Source organism: Peromyscus eremicus, chromosome 20 (genome assembly GCF_949786415.1).
Source record: "Peromyscus eremicus chromosome 20, PerEre_H2_v1, whole genome shotgun sequence".
NCBI lineage: Eukaryota > Metazoa > Chordata > Mammalia > Rodentia > Cricetidae > Peromyscus > Peromyscus eremicus.
This window is the reverse complement of record NC_081436.1, coordinates 63,603,339-63,626,329: the sequence shown is the minus strand read 5'-3', so window position 1 is coordinate 63,626,329 and position 22,991 is coordinate 63,603,339. Positions and strand designations below refer to the sequence as shown.

The 22,991-nt window shown below is 37.5% G+C and overlaps 1 protein-coding gene across 2 annotated transcripts in view; it reads left to right on the top strand.

Annotated features, from left to right (window-relative positions):
* Vps13b (vacuolar protein sorting 13 homolog B) overlaps positions 1–22,991 on the top strand; it is a 601,468-nt gene that overhangs the window by 134,280 nt on the left and 444,197 nt on the right. For both annotated transcript variants that reach the window (XM_059247261.1, XM_059247260.1), the window contains exons 18-19: positions 13,108–13,242; positions 13,981–14,154. In XM_059247261.1, the coding sequence (XP_059103244.1) occupies positions 13,108–13,242; positions 13,981–14,154 (309 nt within the window). The remainder of the gene's footprint in view (positions 1–13,107; positions 13,243–13,980; positions 14,155–22,991) is intronic.

Here is a 22,991-nt window from a genome sequence, read left to right as displayed (position 1 = left end):
TTCCTAGGCTATCACTTCAAACACTGTTGCCGCCACGGCAGGTTGCGAGCACATGATTGAAGCTTCTAGTTCTCAGCTCCTGCACAGATGTCTTTCAATAGCTATAGCCAGTAATTTCTTCAAATTGCTCACTTTATCAGCAGCACATGTCATCAATCCTGAAGTGGTTGCTCAAGTCAGACTGCAGAGTCTTTAGCTTACAGATGCAGCTGCAAACAGGTGAACAGGCAGAAAGTAATTTGTGTCGCTTGGTGGCTGTCAGACGAAAGACAGACAGTCTGTGTTTCAAACAGATTGCAGGCCCTGCCCGTGCGGGTCAGACAAAAGGGGTCTCTCCAACTGCAAATAATTCCAAGGTTAACAGATTTTCCTTTCTGCCATTAGGTGATTTGTTAAAATTTGAAACAATGAACATTATAAATCTACACAGAAACTGGAGACAAGATGAAAGAGAAAATCAGATTATAAATAGGTTTACATTTGTCCTTCCAGAAAAGTACAACTGGCATTCATAGATGCTTTTTTCTCACAAATTAATTCAGGCCATAACAAAACAATTCTTTGATACTTAAAGATTGTAAATATTTAAGTTACATTAAGCATCACTGCTATGAAAACACAGTACAGCCAGAACAGGGCAGTTTTATGAAAATATTTAGTTTCAAGATTGTTATATTGTAGATATTGGAATTTGCTCTTGTCAGACATTTTTTAGTGTTTTGTGTGACTCTTTCCTAGTGTACTTAAGAAGTAGTGTATGCTAGTTACACCATACGTTTCAGAATATCTTAATATACAGTAGATATAAAACAAAAACTTGCATAAAGAAAAGACTTCCAGAGTATATGTATCTAAAAACTTCTCCTTGGTTTTGTTTTCTTGGATTAGAACATGAGGTGGAAGGGTACTTGATTCTTTAAAATAGTCATACTTTAGAAGACTGTTCCATAATTGTATTAGTATTGGCAATATTCATCATTTTATCCATAAATCTTTTTTTATTTTTTCAAAACATTTTTTTTTTTTCTGTGTAGCTTTGGCTGTCTTGGAATTTGTTCTGCAGACTAGACTAGCCTTGAACTCAGAGATCTGCTTATGTCTGCCTCCGCCATGCTGGGATTAAAGGCGTGGCCACCATTCCCAAATGTTATTATTGATAAACTATCTTATGAGACTCTCAAATCAGATAGGTAATAATCATCAGTGTTAGGCTGTGTAAGTGCAGACTCTCTTCACAAAACAGAGTGAAGAAATTTGCTTCCCATAGTCTTCGTGAGTATCTCATAATTGAAGATTATCAAACAATACATACGCACTCTTATGTACATTCAGATATTCATATGATACGGTGTTTCAAATATACATGCCATGAATGCACTTGGTGCCTCATTCATTCATTCATTCATTCATTCATTCATTCATTCATTCTTTCATGTCTGTGTGGCACATAGGAAGGAAGTAAACCAGTAGCTTGTGTTGTTATCACCCAGAACTTGTGTGGTACCGCAGTGATTCACAACTCTGAGTGACTGTGTGCTGATTTATCCATTTTTGTTCTTTTATTCAAAATTAATTTAATATTGTAATTATTATAGATAATGGGTCTTTATGCATATTTTAAAGCATAGTGTTATGTATGAAATCTGATGCTAGTTTTGTTTATATTATGTGACTTGGGGAAGTTGATAAATGTCTCCTTAGTTTTTAATGATCATAGTACCATTGAAGTCATTTTCATATTAAAACAATTATCGTAAGTATTTTGTGTGATGTCTTGCAAAGATTTTTAGTGGTCACTGATGGACAGATCCTACACTGGGCCTGCAGCCTTGACGATGCTCTCCCTCACCCCACCCTTAACCCCTGTGTGCAGGGAAGATTGTCAATGTACTCGTCTGTCTGTCTGTGTGTGTGTGTCCGTGTCCATGCAGGTGCCTGTTTGCCATGCAGACAGGTTCAGAAAAAGGACATTGGACATCTTCCTCTGTTGCTCTCTACCTTGTTGTTTTTTGTGACAGGGTTTCTCATTAAGCCTGACGTTTACCATTTTTTTGCTAGACTGGCTGGCCAGAGTTCCCAAGATCAGCTCGTGCCTGTCCTTAGTGCCGGGGTTACAGACATACATGGCAAACCTTGGTGTTTTTTACTGGAGATTCTAACTTTGGCTTTCCTGCTCAAAGAGCAAGTGTTGCTACTTACAGAACCGTCTCCTCAGTCCTCTAGAGCCTGATCTCAAAGTTGCCACCACTGTTGTAGCAGTCTCCTGTGGCCTCAGGACTGAGAAGAACTGCCTTAGGACAGTAAGTGGCCCATGGGTCAGACCCAGCCTAGCGCCAGTTTTGGACTGTAGCAAAGGCAATCATTATTAATTAGTTTTTGGCTCAGTTATGTTCTGTGGCTCCTTTGTGTGACAATAGTAGAACTGAATAAGTATAACAGAAACTTTACATATTGCACATACTAAACATTTATTTTTAGCGTACTAGAAAAAAAAAGTTTGCCAATCCTCACTGTAGACTGAGCTGTTTCAAGCAAAGCTTCGCATAATCCTGGATTTCATGTTTTGTGTTTTTGATGTGTTTTTTTGTGTCCTTGATTTATATATTTGAATGTGCTAGATTTTTCCTGTGTTTTATTTCATGCCTAATAAATTATAACTGTTTAAGGCGTGCATATGCTTGTAGCTCTTTGAATTCTTCAGCGTCTGTCATAGGTATTTTGCCTTGTTTAGTAAGTTTATGACTAGTTATTTAGTACTGCTGTAGGTTACTTACGTGGGCACCATCACGGGAGGTATGGAGCCTTTGCCTGACCCATTTCTACTTTCTGTTTTTAAGTTTATTTCTCTCTAATTTATTAAAATAAATATTATAGTATTCCTAAGTTATCATTTTATAACTATGAAATACCTCTTGTTTCTCCGTTTCTGTAATTCCCTGCAGTCTTTATATAGTGTACTTAATTTTTAGGTTTGTCTGAGCTATGGAACAATAGATCACATTTTCATCATTGTTATACTTTAAATAGCCTTCGTTCCTTAATTTTAGATAGTTTTGGCAATGACTCAGCTATTTTTGCTTGGAAATGCCTTGGGGGCTCTGGTGGATATGGGCTTGCTGCAGTCTGAATGGATAGCTCCTCTGTCCAGGCCCTTCCTGGGCCAGCACCCACTTAGTTCTGGCTGCATCTCCACTGCAGTGCTTTTCAAGTACTAGGTGGTTCCAGAGATGGTCAGTGGCTCTCCCAGGATTCGGTGATGTTCTGATGGAGTGCTGTGTATAGCCGCTTTCTAGAGCCTCACAAAGTCTGACCAAGCGTTTTATCTCAGCATTGTATTTCAAATATACGTACCACACATACCTGCATTATGTATTTATTAAGAGAGCAATATCATACATAATACAATTTTTCATTTGATGTCCTAAATAAAGTAAATATATTTTATTGGTCAGTGCAAAAAGTACTTCGGCAGTCTAAAGGGCTAATCGGAGTCTTTTTATGCACTGGAAACGTGCTGTGCAATATAAGCTGAGATCTATCCCACAAGGGAGGAAAATGGGGTAGGTTACACACACCGTTCCTCTGAGTAATGCAGGTAAGAGACTCCATCACTCACTTTTGGCAGGTGATTTTATGTGAGCCTGCTGGTGAGGTGACTGTTTCCACAGACACCATTCAGCATCCAGTTTTGCAGGATAAAGAAGCTGGCAGCATTCTAGCAACATTTCACCAATGTCTTGTGGGCAACAATGAGTGAGTGCTTATTAGTGGAAGCAATGCATGGTAACACTGCATAGTATGTGCAGCTTTTCTGTGACTTATTTAAGAAACATTATCAGGGATGCAGTAAAATTTTGTACTTTTGTTCTTAATGAGGAGGAAAGGTAACTTCCTGAAATGTCTTTTATAGATACATACAAGTACTTTGAAAAATATACACATTGTTTTGTTTTTCAAGACAGGTTTCACTGTGTAGCCCTGGCTGTCCTAGATCTCACTCTGTAGATCAGACTGGTCTGGAACTCACAGAGATCCATCTGCCTCTGCCTCCCTAGTGCTGGGATTAAAGGCGTGCACCACCACCGCCCAGCTGGAAATATTTTTGAAAGACTTACTAAGTAGTATTTCTTTGTAGTTTTAACCTGTTCTCCAGAAACTGTATTTTATAGTGTTATGTTTGGGCAAATTTTGGGACATAGGATAAATTTTTAGGATAAGCACTTCAGTCTAACTATGTTACTCACAAAGATTTGCAGGCCATACCTATATATTTAAGCTCTTTTATTTCTCTTCTTTGACACTTTGATTTCCTTAGAGAGAGAATATGCATCCATTGTTTAAACATTGAACATTCCTTCACAAAGAAATTTTCTTGTACATGAACTAAAAGTTAAATCAAGAAGATATTAAATATGTTTTAGAATTGTTTTAATCTTTAAACCTTTGAATGAGTGGGTTTTTAAAAGGTCTATCATTGATACAGCTTTGTCTCTCCCTCCTCCCTCCTTCCCTCCCTCTTCCCTTTCTAACTCCTTCCTTCCCTCCCTCTTCCCTTTCTAACTCCCTCCCTCCTTCCTTCCCTCCCTCCCTCTCCCCTTCTTGTTACTTGGACTAATTGTTTCTGATCATAGTCTGCTTCCTGTTTCTATGGAATTACTTGTCATGAACAGATCATATGAAAGAATCAAAAGTGTGAATCTCTAGAGATGTAGAAATGTTTACTGTTGTCTAATAGTCTATGATACAGTTAAACCACAGTTCTGGGTTATTATGAGCAAGGTTTGTTCAGATAGTCTATGATAGAGTTAAACCACAGTTCTGGGTTATTATGAGCAAGGTTTGTTCAGATAGTCTATGATAGAGTTAAACCACAGTTCTGGATTATTATGAGCAAGGTTTGTTCCGAGCTTAGTCTTCCACTTCTCTTTGATTAGCATTCAAGAGTACTGCTTATGAGTGTCACGGTAGCTATATACTTAGTTTTTTAAGAAACTATCGAAGTACCTTCAGTAATTTCTGCACCAGTTTGTGTGTCCTACACAGCACATGTCCACAGCACAGTGCTCAGTGTCTGCACATCCTCACCAGCATATGATTTGTCATGTATTTGTTTTAGATGCTGGGGTAGGTGTGTAATGATGTTATTGTTACTGTACTTTTTTTTTTTTAACCTAAATGCAATACAATGATGATACATATCATTTTATTCACAAAAAATTTTACACATTTCCTATTATTATTTGTGTATTTGGAGGAGTCTTTATACATTCTAAATATGTTGGTTCTTTGTTGGATCTGTGATTTTCAAATGTCATTTCTCAACATCTTATATCTCTTCTCATTCTCATATGGCAGGATTCTTTATGGATTTTTTTTTTTTTTAAATTTAGGTTAAGAATTCTTTGCCTACTTCTAGGTCCCAAGGCTGTTTTTTCCTGCCGTAATTTTTTGGTTTTTCGAGACAGGGTTTCTCTGTGTAGCTTTGTGCCTTTCCTGGAACTCGCTTTGGAGACTAGGCTGTCCTCGAACTCACAGAGATCCACCTGGCTCTGCCTCCCAAGTGCTGGGATTAAAGGTGTGCACCACCACCTGCTGTAATTTTTAATGGCATTGTATGTATTGAATTTTCTTCCACTTGTGAATTTTTCTTTCTATTATTGAGTGGGGTTCAGTAACTCTCACTAATTGAATTGCTCTTACACCTCTGCTAGAAGTCATCTAGGAGATTTATGTGTGCCTGTTAGGATTCTCTGTTCCACCCCTTCATTTGGGTGTTGGTCTTTCACCCTGTTTGCATGGACTGATTCTTCTTCTAACATATAGATCTAGTGTTGTTAACTTCCCTTTTCACACCACCCTGCCATGTTCTGCCAGTTTTGATACATTATATTTTTATAAATAGGTTAAATAAATGTCTTTGAGTCTTCCTCTTTGACTTGTGAAATACTTAAATTTGTTAATTTCTCAGCATTGGAAGATTTCACATTTGAAACTGCTGTGGTCATAGAACAAACTCTATCAACTCAGTTCTGATTTTGATGAGATTCCGTTATGGGCCGGAAGACTATGGACTGCCCTGTTACATCTCCTGTGGGTCTTTGGGCACAGTGCACATTCTACTTCTTCTATAATGTGGTTGGAAGCTTGTGATGTGGTTTTTATCATCTATTTCTTTATTGAAATTGAAGGTAGTTGTCAGTCCCTGGGAATGTTTCCGAAGTTTGTAACTGTAGCATTTCAGCCAAATCTGTTCCGATATTCCACATCTATGCACCCTGGTTTACACACATATTCTACAATAATGCTCCCTGGTTTACACACATATTCCACAGCTATGCTCCCTGGTTTACACACATATTCTACAATAATGCTCCCTGGTTTACACACATATTCCACATCTATACTCCCTGGTTTACACACATATTCCACATCTATGCTCCCTGGTTTACACACATATTCCACATCTATGCTCCCTGGTTTACACACATATTCCACATCTATGCTCCCTGGTTTACACACATATTCCACATCTATGCTCCTTGGTTTACACACATATTCCACATCTATGCTCCCTGGTTTACACACATATTCCACATCTATGCCCCTTGGTTTACACACATATTCCACAGCTATGCTCCCTGGTTTACACACATATTCTACATCTATACCCCTTGGTTTACACACATATTCCACATCTATGCTCCCTGGTTTACACACATATTCCACAGCTATGCTCCCTGGTTTACACACATATTCTACATCTATACCCCTTGGTTTACACACATATTCTACAGGTATGCTCCCTGGTTTACACACATATTCCACATCTATGCTCCCTGGTTTACACACATATTCTACATCTATACCCCTTGGTTTACACACATATTCCACAGCTATGCTCCCTGGTTTACACACATATTCTACATCTATACCCCTTGGTTTACACACATATTCTACAGCTATGCTCCCTGGTTTACACACATATTCCACATCTATGCTCCCTGGTTTACACACATATTCTACATCTATACTCCTTGGTTTACACACATTCTACAGCTATGCTCCCTGGTTTACACACATATTCTACAGCTATGCTCCTTGGTTTACACACATTTTAGATTTCCATGTCTTCTTACAGAATTTTCTTTTGTAATTTTTTTTTATTACTTGAAATTCTACGTTAACATTAAAATGCTTGTTGATAGAAAGGCTCTGTCTTTGTGTTCTATGGCACAATAGGGGAACAGGAATATAGCTGAAAAAGAACATGTACTCAAGCATAGGTAGAAGAGAGAATTCTGCTTGTTTTGAGCTGTAGTCTGTCTGTTGCCTCAGTTGTCCTTGAACTCTGGATGCTCGTGCTGCCTCCTCACTAGTGCTGGAGTGCAGCCTCGCTGGGATTGTGCACCTTTCACCAGGAAGAAGTGACTCAGGACTGAAATGAACCATATGTCCGTCCTGATGTAGCACATGACTCGAAACATCCCAGTGTACCCTACATTTGTGTGACAGATTATCATAGAAATGGAAAACTAGCTCAAGTGGACTGAGACTTAAATGCAAGACTGAAGATCCTGGAAAAAGCAGAAGGGGAAAGCCTCATGCTATAGGTGTGGACAGTCATTTTTAGGTTAAAAACCCCAAAGACTAGACAATAAAAGAAAAGTAGACAAATGGAGTTTCTCCAAATAGAAATAAGTCAGATAGTCTCCAACTGAGCTTACTGTCTTGTGTTAACTGGTCAAAGGCTCAACAAAATGTAAAATCATGATAGTATGGAATAGCATTCAGCCATGAAGAGAAATGGATTTCTGGTGAACCTTAACAGTATCATGTTACGTGAAAGAACTCAAGCAAGTAGAGAATAAGGTGGTGGTTACAGGGAGAGGGGAGAGTTACAGCTGGACAGACATTTGTATATTCTCTTTGGAGAAGTGTTTTCAAGTCCTTGGCCACCCCCAATTTTGAAACAGGGTCTTGGTGTGTATTGCTGGCTAGCCTGCAACTTGCTATGTATATGAGCTTGGCCTTGAACTTGAGACCACGCTCCTGTCTCTGTCTCCTGACTCTGGGCTTACAGGTGTGGCCACTGGGTGAGGCCCTTTGCCCCTTGTGAAGTAGGCGCTCCTGGTTGTCCTGGAGGCCATGTAGGCTTTGTCACCTGCCGACTCCTAGAGTGTCCTGGGTGACGTTCCGTCGCCTTAGTTGTCCCTTCTCCAGCCTTTCACTAGGTCCTTTCTTCATTTCATCTCAGTTTCTTCTTTAGTTTTTACCATGAAAGAATGTTTACTACTTAGCATTAATTAACTACTTGAAAGCTCTTTGCTATAATTGAGTGATGAATGTCCCTTTAATGTACAGTTTAGAATAATTTTCCTCTTTAGAAATCTTTATAATTGGTATTCTCTTCTATCATTTTGTAGATTTTCTTTCTGAAGCACGAGTTCTGGCTGCTTGAGTGTCCTGCATGGCATGTTATTTTATTTTATAAAATTATAATTTTGACGGTCTTAATAGGAAAAGTGTAGTTCTTGGGTTGCTTATGATCGCTGCCTTTCAGAGGCAGTTATTTTTATCTGACTCATAGATATTTACTGGAAACTCTTAAACAGCATGCTTTAATAGAGTTTTAAATTATCTGTCTTTAGGTATCTATATAATTTTAAAGATCAAAGTCTTGGTTTTGTATGTATATAGGTGTTTGCCTTCATGTATGTGTGTGCACCAAGTGTGTGCTTGGTGCCCTCAGAGGCCAGAGGGACCATCAGATCCCCTGGAACTGGAGTTACAGATGCTTGTGAACTGCCATGTGGGTGCTGGAGATTGAACCAGGGTCCTCTGGAAGAGCAGCCAGTTCTTTTAACTACTGAGCCATCTCCCCAGCTCCCTCATCTATATAATTTTTAGTATTGGATTTAAGGAGTTTAATTCTCCATTGTTTCTTCAATAACTTTTATCAAAACAGCATTTTTTTATAAAAATTAAATTTTGTTAAAATTATGTGTTAGGGTTTATGTATACATGAGTATAGATGTCCATGGAGACCAGAGGCATTGGACCCCTTGGAGCTGGAACTAGAGGTGGTTGTGAGCTGCCTAATATGAGTACTTGGCTCCTTTGTAAGAAACAACACATGTTATAACTTCTTTACCATCTCTACATCCTTACAGCACATTTTTGTTCTTACAGTTCTTTAGTATACAAATAAGACTGAAATAAATTTCAGATAAAATCAGGTGTCAATAGGTCTGCTATATGGAGTCTCTAGGGACAAGCCTTTGCCTTTTCTAGGTTTCTGAAGTATCAGCAGCTAACTCTTGGCTCATGGTCCCCTTCCCCATCTTCAGAGGCATCAGTATCATGCTTCTATGACAGTGGTTCTGACTTTATGTCTCTTTCTTTCTTCCTTTCTGTTTCCTTTTTGTTTCTAAGGGTTTTTCACATCACATCAGGTTTACCCGAGTAGTCGAAGTTCATCTCCCCACTGCAGATCAACTCATTAGGGTCTTGTATGTTCTCCCTGTCTCTGACCCCCACCCCACCCCCTCCTTCTCAAGTAGGTCAGTATTACTGTCCTTGCTACCAAGGATCTAGTTTTTAGGACCAATACTATATGGTCTTCCTTTCTCCTAAATTTTTGGGCATTTTACATCATAGTTTTTTAAGACTATGGATAGAGTGTTACATGTGATCATTGAAATTTTCTCTTTTAAAACTTTAGTAGTTTTGTTCTTGCCTTGTTAGTGTTTTCTGTACATATTTTTGATTTATTTTCTAAAACTGGTAGAAATTCCAAATGCATGCTTAATTTTGGAATGATTTTTAGTATACTTTCCTCTTTTCAATGTCTGGTTGCTCCCCAATCCAAATCTAAGGCGTCTTGAAATTTCTTTGTCTTTTTGCTTTTTTCTTTTGTTGCATTCTGTTTCTTGGATAAGTGTTTTCTTTCTTGACGAACACTCTTCCTGGGGTATAATACTCTACAGTTACCATTCTAGTGTAGGAAGTCATCTAGTCTGGCTGAAGAAATCCTTGTTTCTTTATTTTACCTCTTGTCCCAGTTCCATTTCTGCTGCTCAGGTAAAGCACCCTGACCCCGCAATGCAGCTTTAGAGAAGAAGGCTTCATGTATGGCCTACACTTCCAGGTCACATTTTATTAATGGAAATTCAAGGCAGGAACTTTAAAGCACCATGTCTGCAGCCTGCTTCACTCTTGCTTGTGTTGAACTAATTTTCTCTACTCTTACATAGTCCAGGCCCTCAAGGTGGGAATGGTGCCATTCACAGTGTCCTGGATCTTTCTGTATCAGTTAACAGTCTAGACAATTGCCCGCATCCTCAGATACGCCCACAACCAACCTGATCTAGATAACTGCTCACTATGACTCTCTCTTTGGGTGATTTTGGGTCATGTTAAGTTGACAACTAAGCAGCACATTTTATATGTGATTGATAATTTGGCTGGGTATAGATTTTTAGATTGAGATTTATTTGTCTATAGTGTTTCAAAGCATGCTTTATTTCCTCCTGCTCTCAGTGATTCAGATGTTTGATGTCATTTTTTTTGTTATTTAACCTTGTGTGTGTTGCCTATCTTTGTTCTTATGGGTCTAGGGTTATCTTTACTTTGGTGTTATTTCAGAAGGATATTGCATGCCATACTATTTCACTCTCCACTCTATTCATTTGAAATAGGATTTCTCACTGAACCTGGAGGTAGGTTTGGACCCAGAAAGTTTCAGAGGTCCTCCTTTCTCAAAAACAGTGTTGGGATAGATCTGTGGCCACACTCAGCTTTTAACTTGACTGTCAGATTCTTAAGCTTGTATATAGCTGACTCTTATCCAGTGACCCATCTCTCCAGCCCCATGCATCCACTGTAATAAGGAAAACTGTGGTTCAGATTTTCCCACTTTCTGATTAATTTTTGCCAAATCTGTATTTCTCCAAGCCTTTGTTTTCCTATCTGTAAAATGGGAATAGTAATAGCTTTCTTATTTTTTTGTGTGATGAATAAATAAATTAGGCGTAATTAAGTGTTCAGCCAATGCCAAATGTTATAATAATTATACTACTAGCACTATGATTATATAAGTTTTTCTGCCATTTAATTTTCTTGAATATTATTTAAACGTTTCCTGTCATGGAATTTGAAAACCTGCGAAATACACAACATTTGGATGCCACTTTATTGGCTTCATACACTCTTTAAACCTGTTACAGAGCTCAGTTCAGCTTTTGTTCTGAAATTCTATAAATTAAACACATGCTAAACATGACAAATTAACAATTAATTGATACACGGTTGTAAAATGACTGTTTTAGAGTTTCTTCTGCTGTGGGATACGCCATGACTAAAAGCAATGTGTGGTAAACACCATGACCTTGGGGTGGAAAGGGCTTATTTTGCTTATACTTCCTGGTAACAGTCCATCACTGAGGGAAGCCAGGGCAAGAATTCAAGGAGAGCAGGAACCTGGAGGCAGGAACTGTAGAAGAGGTTGTGGCTTACTGGCTTGTTTCTCAGGGCTTGCTCAATCTGCCTTCTTATAGCATTCAAGATCACCAGCCTAGGGGTAAGCCCTACCTATGACATCAAGATAGTACCTCACTGACTTGCCTGTAGGCCAGTCTTAATGAAAGCATATTCTCAATTAAGAGTCTTTCTTCTTAGATGACTCTAGCTTATGTCAAATTGACAAAAATCAACCAGTACAATGACTAAGGTGAAGATTAGAAAATTAAGAGTTCTTTCAGAAATGAGGGTTAGTATATGGGAAGTTTTTCCAACATGTTGTGATCATTCGGGAATCATTTAGCATGGTAATTCCTGAACACTGCTTAGGAAGACTTTCATATACTTCTGGAGAAACAGTAGGTATTCATGAACACACAATAGTTGGACATGAGATTTTAGAAGAAATTTTAATATGACATAGAAAGCTTATTTTTAAAATCATGTAGAATTAAAGAATCTTCAAATATGAAGGATAATACTTTGTTTCACTAAAATTTGAGGTGAGGAACAGAAGGGAAATAGTATTCCTGGATGTTTATGAATATACTCAAAATGAGTGGTAGAAAGACAAAATTATTCTGTAACATATATGGCATTGTTTAAGACTTTGGTTCTTTTTTATTACTTTTCGTAAGTGGTGCAAAATTTAGTTAATGCCTCTAATTTGTGATATTCTTATCTATACAACGAGGATACTAACATTAAATCATAGTCTTTTGTGGAGATTGAATTCATTTGTATGCATACCACAATACAAGTCCTCAGTAAATGTTAACTGATTACAGATCCTCCTGTGAAATTTAGTTTTCGCCCCCAACCTATGCATCAAAAATGAGGAAAGCAATATCTGTATTACGGTCTTCTGTGCAGACTGACTCCGTTTGTGTAGCTAACACACAGTGAGTCTTGAGTAAATTCTGTTAATCAGAGATGACTCCTCCACTTTCCTCATCCCCCCTTTCTTCATCAGTGTTATATTCTGTAGGTTTCTCTGTTTGTATGATCCTCCCTCTGCTTTATGTCCAAAGTCAGGGGTGACCATTAAAATGAAGGTTTCTCAACTATTCTCTATTAATAAGTATCATCTAGTAGAGATATTGATATTTACTTTTTTGATTAATTGATAAAAAATCCTTTGCTTTTTTTGCTTGTAAGAGATTGTCCTTTATCTTACAAACTTTCTTGGCCTCAATCTATCTCCTTAATCAGGTAGTTTTCTTTGTAAATATCTGTGCCAAAGTAAGTTAAACTTGTATTAAAATATAAAATTTATTGTGTTTTCTAAAACTAAATATGATTTTTAAACTTCCTTTTGAGTTTTATGTAATGATTTATCCATTTAGTTTCATGTCTTGAATCCTACTAATCAAGATCTGGTTACAAGAATAGTTATGAGAGTTCAGCCCATTTATTTTAAAATTGCATTTTTTTACCTTTTAAATATTGAACTCTGAAACCTAACACAAATACTATAAGGACATCTAAGGTAGATAATTAAAGTATAATTAACTTTAAATACCTTGGTGAAGGAATATAAAAATTATTTAAATTCAATCAGCTAGTACATTTGCAGTTTTCTTTTATTAGGTGTGAAATCTAAGAATCCCCTGCCAACTCTTGAGGGCTCAATCCAGAATGTTGAACTGAAGTACTGCAGCACATCATTGGTCAGATGTGCCTCTGGGACCATGGGATCAATAAAAATTTGTGCCAAAGCCCCAGGTATGTGCAGCTGGACCGTGTAAAACTTTATTGCCTGTGTAGGAGAATCGGCCTTGCCTTTTACAAGGAGCGTTTGCTGAAATAAGAATTTACTCATTGTTCCTATGAATCAGAGCTTTTCATTGTTTTGTTTATACTTAATATTTTTAGCAGTACAGGGATGATACTTACAAATTAATTTTTATTTAAGGTAAAGAACTTCACGTATTTTTAATAGTAGTTATGAGGAAAACATTAAAAGAATAGTTATTGCTATAGTTTTGATAGAAATGTGCTGTGATAATGTATGATAATTAAAAATTGAATTAAGATGTTAGCATTGTAGATTTAAACACCTCATTTGGGTGTTACAAAAGTTAGTTTGTAATTGTATTCCTCTGTTTGCAGTGTTTTGTTGCATAATATTCTCCTTAAGCTATTTGCAGTTCTTTTAGCAAACTTAAATTTCATCACATCATAGTATGTATTTTGCTGAAGTATATCTCTGTCATTTCATTTTATGAACTGTTCTGAACATGTTCTGCGTTCATTAGCATCATGTCAAAACTTCATTCTTACAGCTAAAATGGCGTTATCAGTCACTCTTTAGATTATTAACTAGATAGTTACAGTGGCAACTATATGTAATCATTATTTTAGTGATATGGTTTGAGATCAAGCATCCCCAAACTATTGTATTTTATATAAATATTATTAAAATTTTTTCCTTTTATTTTTTCAATCAAAATTTCTCTTTAGGTGACAGTGGAAAGGAAAAGTTGGTTCCTTTGCTTCAGGGTCCTTCTGACACTAGAGACCTTCATAGTACCAAGTGGCTTAATGAGAGCAGAAAGCCCGAGTCCCTCTTAGCTCCAGACCTGGTAGCCTTTACCATCCAGGTTCCCCAGGACATGGACGACTGCCACCATTCTGGTACGTGCGGCCTATCGGCTTCCTTCAGTTACGTTGCCATCTTAGAAGTTCCTTTCAGTGCGGACTTCTAAGTCAGTTTCTGTTTGTTGGGATATATTCTGTAGTTAGTCTTTAAAAATTTTTGTTTTATTTCATAACAGTATTGATAAATGAAGTTTATAAATCGGGTTTTATGAAAGATTCAAACTCTTTGTGTAGCATGCAACCACAGAATTGTGTGTGTGTGTGAGTGTGTGAGTGTGTGTGTGTGTGTGTGTGTGTGTGTGTGTGTGTTTTAGATTACAGCTTCTTCTATAGTACAAATTTTCTAATGCTGCAGCACTTTGGCTGTGACCCACAATTTACCAAATTTATTTATTTACCAATTTATTCAAATTACACATTTGGCCCACTCATAACTTTTTAAAAAGTAAAAGACTTTGATAGTGAAATTTAAAAAAATCTAAAAAATCAAAACAACTCAGAAGTTGTGATTTCATTTTTAGGTTGTGTTTTTTCTGTTTTGCATTGCCTTCTATTCAGAATCATATCTGTCATGTTGAGAGGCTGTATCTTAAGGCTGAATGGGGACTAGGAAAGAAAGATGAGAAGCAGAGGCCAGTATTAGCCATGTGCACAATGATGTGCTTGGTAAACCCAGGGTAGTCAGTCAGCGGGGCTAGAAATTAGGGATCCTTACAAAACTTCAGTGAGCTTTCAAATAGTGTGGAAGAAGAGAGCTCTGTTGACATCAGTCAGTAAAACACTAAGTGGAAGCACGTGTTAATATATTCAATCAGAAATTTGAGAAGTTTTATAATTGCCCAGACAATGAGTATGTGTAGACCGATACTAAGGAAGCAAACAGTTACATATTCAGGACTATCATAAACATGTGAAATGAAATTTTGTTACAATCTATGTGTAGCTGAGTCATTAGCCACATTCAAAACTTGAAATGAGTAGTTTCAAAGGCTAGTTTAAAATGCCTTACCATGATGCTGGCAAAGAGAGTGCTTTTCAGAAAGAAGGAATTACTTGCAAAGCAGCATGCCACCAGCACACAACCAGATACCCAGACCCATGAAACAGAATAGAAGACCCAATGATGATCCCACACCACTAAAGCAGTCTGAATTTTTCCAAAGGTATCCAAAACATACTTCATTAAGAATGGTAGCCGTTCAACAAATATTGCTGGTGAAAACTGAGTATGCATACACAGAAAACCAAAAGTAGATATCTGTTCCTCACCCTGTCTTAATTCAACTCCAGATGGGTGAGAGATGGAAGGACTGGAACTTTGAAACTGTTGGGGGAAGTAGAGAGGAAACATTGGCTCCCTAGGACTCCTAGTATACCAGAAATAACAGCAATTGAGCAATGGGAAATACGATCACATGAAGTTAAACAGCTTCCGCATAGCAAAAAATGTAGCAGTTGGCCAGGACCTACTCCACAGGGCTTGGAGCAGCCCAGAAATAAGAGGCGCAGTTGATAAATATGATCTCCTGAAGTTACAAAAGCTTCTGCACAGCAAAAGGAATAGTCAGTGAAGTGAAGAAGACACCGTTCCAGAATCAGAATCTTCACTAGGTGCTCACAGGGAGGGTGAGGAGTATTGACATGGAATATCTAGAAAAGGGAAACAAGATGTCAGAAAAGCAAATAATCTAATTAGTAAGTGGGCAAGTGAAGGGGACAGATACTTACAAAGTGATAAAGTACATAGGCCAATAAGCATATGAGAACATCTTTAGACTCTTTAGCTATCATGAAAATCCAAATCTAAACTACACTGGAATTCTGTCTTATCTCAGTCAGAATTAAATTTTTCTTTTTTTAATAATATTTAATGTAATACAAATGCTATATACATACAGTTTTGAGGAAATAATGACAAGAAAGGTTTTTATACGTGTCCTTTCAGAATTTTTATCAGTCACAAGACATGAACAAATGTTTATATGGATACAGGGAAGGGAATGGTAATATAGTATTGTTGAGCATGTAGATTGGTTTAGTCACTATAGGAATCAGTTTAGAGGTTTCGTGCTGACAGTTAAAAATGGAAGTATTTCATGATTCAGGCATACCATTTCTAGACGTGTGCCTTAAAGAGTCATACTTGGCTTACTACAGAGATACCTTTGTGCTCATGTTTATTTTCCCATTATTTACAAAGTCGTTAGAGAATCAGCACATACTCCATATATACCTATCACCAGGTGAATGGATGAGGAAAATGGCGCACTCACGCACACATGCACTTGGAATTGTAATAAAATGAAGCACTTTGATAGTTAATAAATTCCAATAAAGAAAAGCAGTGTGCTTTTTTAGGAATTATCTTCTTTAAAGAGGAAGGCTGTAGTTCATAATAGTAGTGTGTTGAACACTGACTGATACAAGCATGAGATGATAATTATGGACAAAATATTTTTCTAGTATTCTAAGGCAGAGAGAATCTTGTGAATCAAATGGTCTCTTAACTGTCCTGCTCTTACAGCACAAAAATATCCATTGGCAGAACATAAATCAGTGGCTGTGACTGTGTTCCCACACAGCTTTATGTACTAAGATGGAAAGTGGCTAGTTTGGCCTTTGGGTTTCCTAACACCTGTGCAGAGAGGTAGGCATGGTGATTCAATAAAATACCTTTGTTAACGTCTATTTAATCATGTTTTAAAAATCTGCATAAAATTAAGCACCTTTGCACAGTTATCCATGCTTTAGTTTTAGTTAGAATTTGTGTTCAAATCCGGAAATTATCAGGGTGTTGAGCTCCCCAGACCATCCAGGCTCTGTGCTGCCACCCAGTAAAGCACAGTGGTGTTTGAGTCCATCATTTACTGTTGAGTTAGACAGTCTTCTATTCTTTTTGTTTTCTCACGTACAGAATTAGAATAATGAGCCACGCATATTTAAGTAATAATGGAATCTTTTTCCTAGCAATATTAGTATTATGCCTGATAATTAAAGACCATTCTTAGGGTTACAAAATTTATCTGCCTCTCACAAAGTTACAATCAGTCTAAGAACAAGTTGGTATAAAAAAATATCTGTGACATTTAGGGTACTTATCAGTTCAAATTTTATAATTTCTTATGATGTTAAGGAAATTCACATAATCATGTTCAGATTTATGTTTGGTGGTATTTTTATAATTTCTCATGGTTTTAAGGAAATTCACATAATCATGTTCAGATTTATGTTTGGTGGTATTTTTATGGATTTGTGTGTAAAATGTTAATGTAATCATGTATTTGGTTTTTAAAGAAATACTCTTTTGGGCTTATTTTACTCCTTAAATGTAATGTATTTTTTATTTCTTTATTCAGGGTATTTTAAAATAAAAATTTCTACCCACCTTGGAACTACCAACCACATTCATGGTTTAGGATATAGTAAGGAACACATAAATATTTTTATAGAGCCAGGTTCAATGTGAGGTTGATAAATCTTTTGAACAGGAACCTGGATTTGAATTGAATGTGTGCATCTGTGCTTGGGTATCACTGATGTTATAGCCAAATTATAAGTCAGGATGTCTGAATGAAAGAAAGGTAAACAGTTTATAGACAGCCTTTCCAGACTGAAGTATTAACCCCTCAGTGCTGGAACCCTGTCTGGCTTAGACCTGTGCGTGCTGCCTCAGTCTCTATGAGTTCTTGGTGTGTCAGTCCTGGTGTCTACAAGGCCTTTTTTCCTTGGTGTCTTTGATCCCTTCTGGCTGTTAAAATCTTTCCGCCTCCTCTTCTACAGAGTCTCCTGAACCTGAGGGAGACATCTCGTTTAGGACTTAGTGCTCCAAGGTCATGTACTGTGCACATTGTCCAGTTTTCTGTATTTGTTCCCATCTGCTGCAGGAAGACGCTTCTCTGATGATCCAAGGAACTGATCCATGAGTATAGCAGAGTATTGTTAGGAATCCTTTTATTGCTGTGTGACTGGCAGATAGTGAGGCAGGGCCCATGTGTACCCCCACCCCTAGGCGATACATGGTGGACACAAAACAAACTTAATGGTGACTTTGGAGGTGCTTTGTCTCACAGTGCTTTGTCTGAGTATTTTTTTTTCCTTTTAACCTTATAGATCTTTTGCTTATATTTGTGGTTTCCATTTTTTTTTAATAGGGTTTCTGTGTGTGCGTGTTTGTGTTTCAGCATCTTTGTGTTTCTTGTGCTTGTTCTTTGACTCTTTTGTTTGTTTTTATCCCATTTATCTGGTTTGTTTCTTTTAATTTAATTTAATTTATTATTATTATTATTATTATTATTATTATTATTATTATTTTAGTTGCCCTTTTTGTTTTCTAAGGAGAGAATTAAAGAGTGGATTTTGATGAATGGGGAAGTGGGCAGGATCTGGGAGGAGTTGGGGCAGGAGAAACAATAATCAGAATATGGGAAAAAAAATCTATTTTCAATTAAAAAAGTTCCTAACTTCGAAGAGTCCCCCTTTCCCTTTATAGCTTTGTCTCAGAAAGCCTCACTTGAGAATCTCACAGCATTGCTTTGCCTTTGAAGTTTTAGCAGCTCCCCTTGCATCCTCCTTCTCGGGGTGGGGGCTGGGGTGTGGGGGTGCCCTCTCCACTTGACAGACTATGTTTACAGGGAAGGACCCGAGAGTTCTTGTGTGGTCTTAGCATGCCAGTTCACATGCTATCTTCATGGTCCCCCTTTGGTATGACTGCTTAATGATGTGAACATTGTGATGTTCATATATGTTATTAGAAGTAGACAAACAGGTTTTTCCGTGACTTTTTCATAAGTAGAAGCATTTGATCACTGTAATTTATTTATAGATACTACTTTAAAATTAGTTTTAGATAAACTCTTCATCTTTTATATATAGACTCTCGCTTTTCTTTATATGTTGTGTTTTGTTTTTATAGCATGATTTTATAGCAAATTCTGCTTGCTAAAAAGCTCTGCATTTTTATTAAGTGTGGTTATTGATATAGCAGTTGGTTATAGAGTGTGTACTGTGTAGAAATATGAAGTAATCTTGGAGGACTGTGTACACTCCAAGTTCCTGGGTGCTGTCTCTAGGCCAGTGTTAGGAGACCTTTTCTCCATGGCCCCCTCTTGGTTGGCTCAGGTCTACTGGCCTGGTTTCTCTCCCTGTTTCTTACTGTAATTACGTTTTCTGCATATACTGTTTTTTTTTCCTGTTGACAATTCTTAACATCTGTCCTTGTTCTTTATCTCTGTGCTTAGCACCATTCAGTCTTAAAATCTCTATCCAGTTTTTCCCTCTTTCTCTGAAACTCCTCCATCCCCCAGTTTGAATAGGTCTGTTACTGTTTGTCATAGGTGCATGTAGTTTTCTCTCTTAGCTTTGGTGGCATACACACTTACACAATCTGTCTTTCTCCATCTGACAGTGCTCTCCATAGTTAGTCACTGGATGTTTGTCACATGGTATTTAGGTCCTTACATTGTCTGACATGTAAAGAATGCTTGAGATGTTTTGGCGGGTAATGAATAAATGAGTGAACATTCCTGACAAATAGTCAAGCTTATGAATGTGTTTGATAGACAAATAGTGTGTTTTTAATATGTACTAGCTCTCTCAGCCTCTCCTTTCCACTGTTTAGCAGGTGACTGTACTGGTAGAGAATGTCTGCCGACGTCTTCCTCTGACAGTTCTAATCACCACTAGATAGCCTGTTCACTGGATTATAACTTGCATTGTTCTGGCTTCACTCTTTACAGTGACATGAAACGACATGTCAGCCTTCAGTGTGCCTCCTGAAACTTCCCTTCCCAGCTTTCTCTGCGCATCTTCTTCTGTGATCTTGCCTTTGCTGTGGAAACCTTGGTCATTCTCGGCTCTGTTAGCATACTAGTCTCCATAGGCCTGAAACGTTGTTTACAAACCCCAGAGTGCAGGTACTGACTTTTGTTTTGGATTATCGTTTCCAAGATGTCTGTGTAGTTTATAGCTTTGAAAGATAACATACAGTGTCTCCTTTAGGAATCAAAGGACGTACTGCGTATCTTAAAATAATCAGTTCCTCCACTCAGGTTCATATCGTGTGTGTCTTTTGGCATGCACACATATGTTTGTGTCACAATGTCTGTGGAACATGGGAACAAAGGTAGCTGTTGCCACTGTATTGGTATCACAGTTGTGCTTATTATGTGGTAACTGAGGCTTCAGTCCCAGTCAGGGGAGTCTTTTCTTCCTCAGCACCCACACAACTGATTAGTAAAATTTCAGGTCCTTCATAGTTCTTGATGCCAGAGTAATGTTGTCCTTTTTGGCTCCACCTTAAAAAATAAACAAACAAACAAACAAACAATTCCCTGCCAACATGTTTCTCTTTTCTTCCTTAAGTGTAGGTCATATTTATTTATATTTGTGTGGGTGGGTGACATATGTACATGCGTTTATTGGTGCATTGGGTGTCTTTTTGTATTGCTTTCCACTTTATTTTAAATTATTGAATACTTAATGAACTTGCATGTCATCTTGTGTAGGGACAAGCTAATTATTTTTGTACAGTTCCAGTTTTATATGCCGCTGAAGTGAGTATATCATCTTGTTCCTGAGATAGGTTCTCTCACTAAACCTGCCTGGCTGGCCAGTGAGGTCCTGTCTCTTCCCTCCGTTGCTGGCACACGTGCCTTCCCTGTGTTTTCCATGTGTGTGGAGATTTGAACTCAGGTCATTTTATTTCGACAGAAACTGCTTTTACCAAGTGAGCCATCTCCTCATCCCCAAGGTTATATCATTAAATTTTTTTCTTTTTATTATTTATAATTGTGTATGTGTGTGTTGGCGGAATTGTGTTGTGTGGGTATGTACATGTGAGTCCAGAGTTATTGGATCCCCCTAGGGCTAGAGTTATAGGCAGTTGTGAGCTGCTGTGTGGGTCCTAGAAATTGAACTTGCATCTACTGAAATTGAAGTATGTAGTCTTTACCTCTCAACCATCTTTCCAGACCCAAGAACAGGTTGTTCTAAAGATGATGCTGTCACTCTCCTTCTTGCTATTTGATGATCTCATCAGTACTTGTGTTACCAAGTAACTATGTATTTATATCTCTGTGTCCATTTATTGTTTTTTAGAATCAGCCTCCAAAGTTCAGCCAATACCTTAATGACTTTCCCCAAAATATATTAAAAGTGTTTAAAATTAGCATGAACCTTTTTTCTCTATTTCATAGTCCATTGATTTGCTAGCACTGACTGAATATCTCCTTCTTTTTCTTATATATAAGATTAGTTGCGCTCTCTCTCTCTCTGTCTCTCTGTCTCTGTCTCTCTTTCTCTCCCTCCCCCCCCTCTTCCTTTCACAGGTCTAAACATCAGTGTCAGCCATTTTCTGTATGATTTAAATTCATCCTCATGTTGGTTTCCTCTGTCTGTTTGAAACTGACACTTACAACAGTGCTCCAAATTGACCACAGGATTCTACATAACACAAGGATATTTCTGCATGCATTTCTCAGACTCATATAGACTTAATTTTAGTTACTCTTTGTTTTTAATTTGTGTACCACTGGATGCAGTGCCGTTTTTCTCATACAAATGACTTTCGCACAAAGACAATTTCCTATATTTTATATATTTATATTAGTTTATGAAAATGAAAACTCTAGAATGAATTCTGTAGAGTGCACCCTAGTTTAGTTTGTTCACCGTTAATAGACAGGACCTCTTTGAAAGTCTGGATGACTTTAATTATTTGTGCAAGTTGAAGTACATGCTTAATTTTTTTCTCTTTCTTTCTTTTTCTTCCTTCCTTCCTTCTTCTCTGTCTCCTTCCCTCCTTCCCTTCTCCTCCCCTCCCCTCCTCTTCTCTCCCCCCCCTTTGTAAATGTTGGGTGGTGGTTTGAGTGAACTGATCCCCATTACTCTGGCATTTGAACACTTGGTTCCCAGTTGATGGCCATGTTTGGGAAGGTTTAGGAGGTGTGACCTTGTTGGAGAAGTATGTCACCAGGAGCAGACTTTGAGGTTTCAAAGCCAGGAGCCATTTCCAGTTCTACTTTCTGTTAGTGGTTTAAGATGTCAGCCCTCAGCTTCTGTTCCAACTGCCATGCCTGCTGTTTGCTGTCTTTTTACTGACCATGACATGAGCCCAACTGAACTCTTTTGTAAGTTGCGATGGTCACGGTGCTTTATCACAGCAGCAGCAAAGTGACTGATACAGTCTTGTAGTGTAGCCCAACCTGACCTGGAACTTGAGACCTTTCCCCCCATCCTTGCTGAGAGCTAGGATTATGGACCTGTGCCACCACACACAGCACTAGGTTTTCTTTACTGTATAATACTGAAAGCACCATTTTCATTTTAGAGTTGAATTTAGATAGAAATAGGTGTTTTCAATGCTATTCTGCAATAATGTAAGTGTTTCTTGTAACATAATCTTTGACAATTTAACATAATATTGCAAATTTAAGACATTCTTTTTATTTTCCAGAATTGTTAATTTCATAAACCAGTATAAGGGTTTGTATTTTATTAGGTTTTTATGAATGGAAATTATTTTATCTGTTACTTACCAAATATGAGAGGGGGCTTGTTATTGTTAGTGGAAAGTTAAAATTACAACTCTGGACTCAGGAAATCAGCTCAGTTGAATTAGTCTACCTTTTTGTTGATTAAAACATATCAGAAATTGCACACCATTCAAAGTTTTTTGGTCAGATAGGAATTTCTAAGGAGATTTAAGAACCTCTGCTTTCATTAGGGAAATGTCTTGTTTCACAAAATTCTCTTCATAATGGAAAATTAGGTGAATTGCCTTGAAGTTATACTTTTAGTATTTTTGACAGGACACTTGACTAGAAATGTTTATATATTGGACCAATTAAAGACAATTCACATTTGTGCTTTGTGTA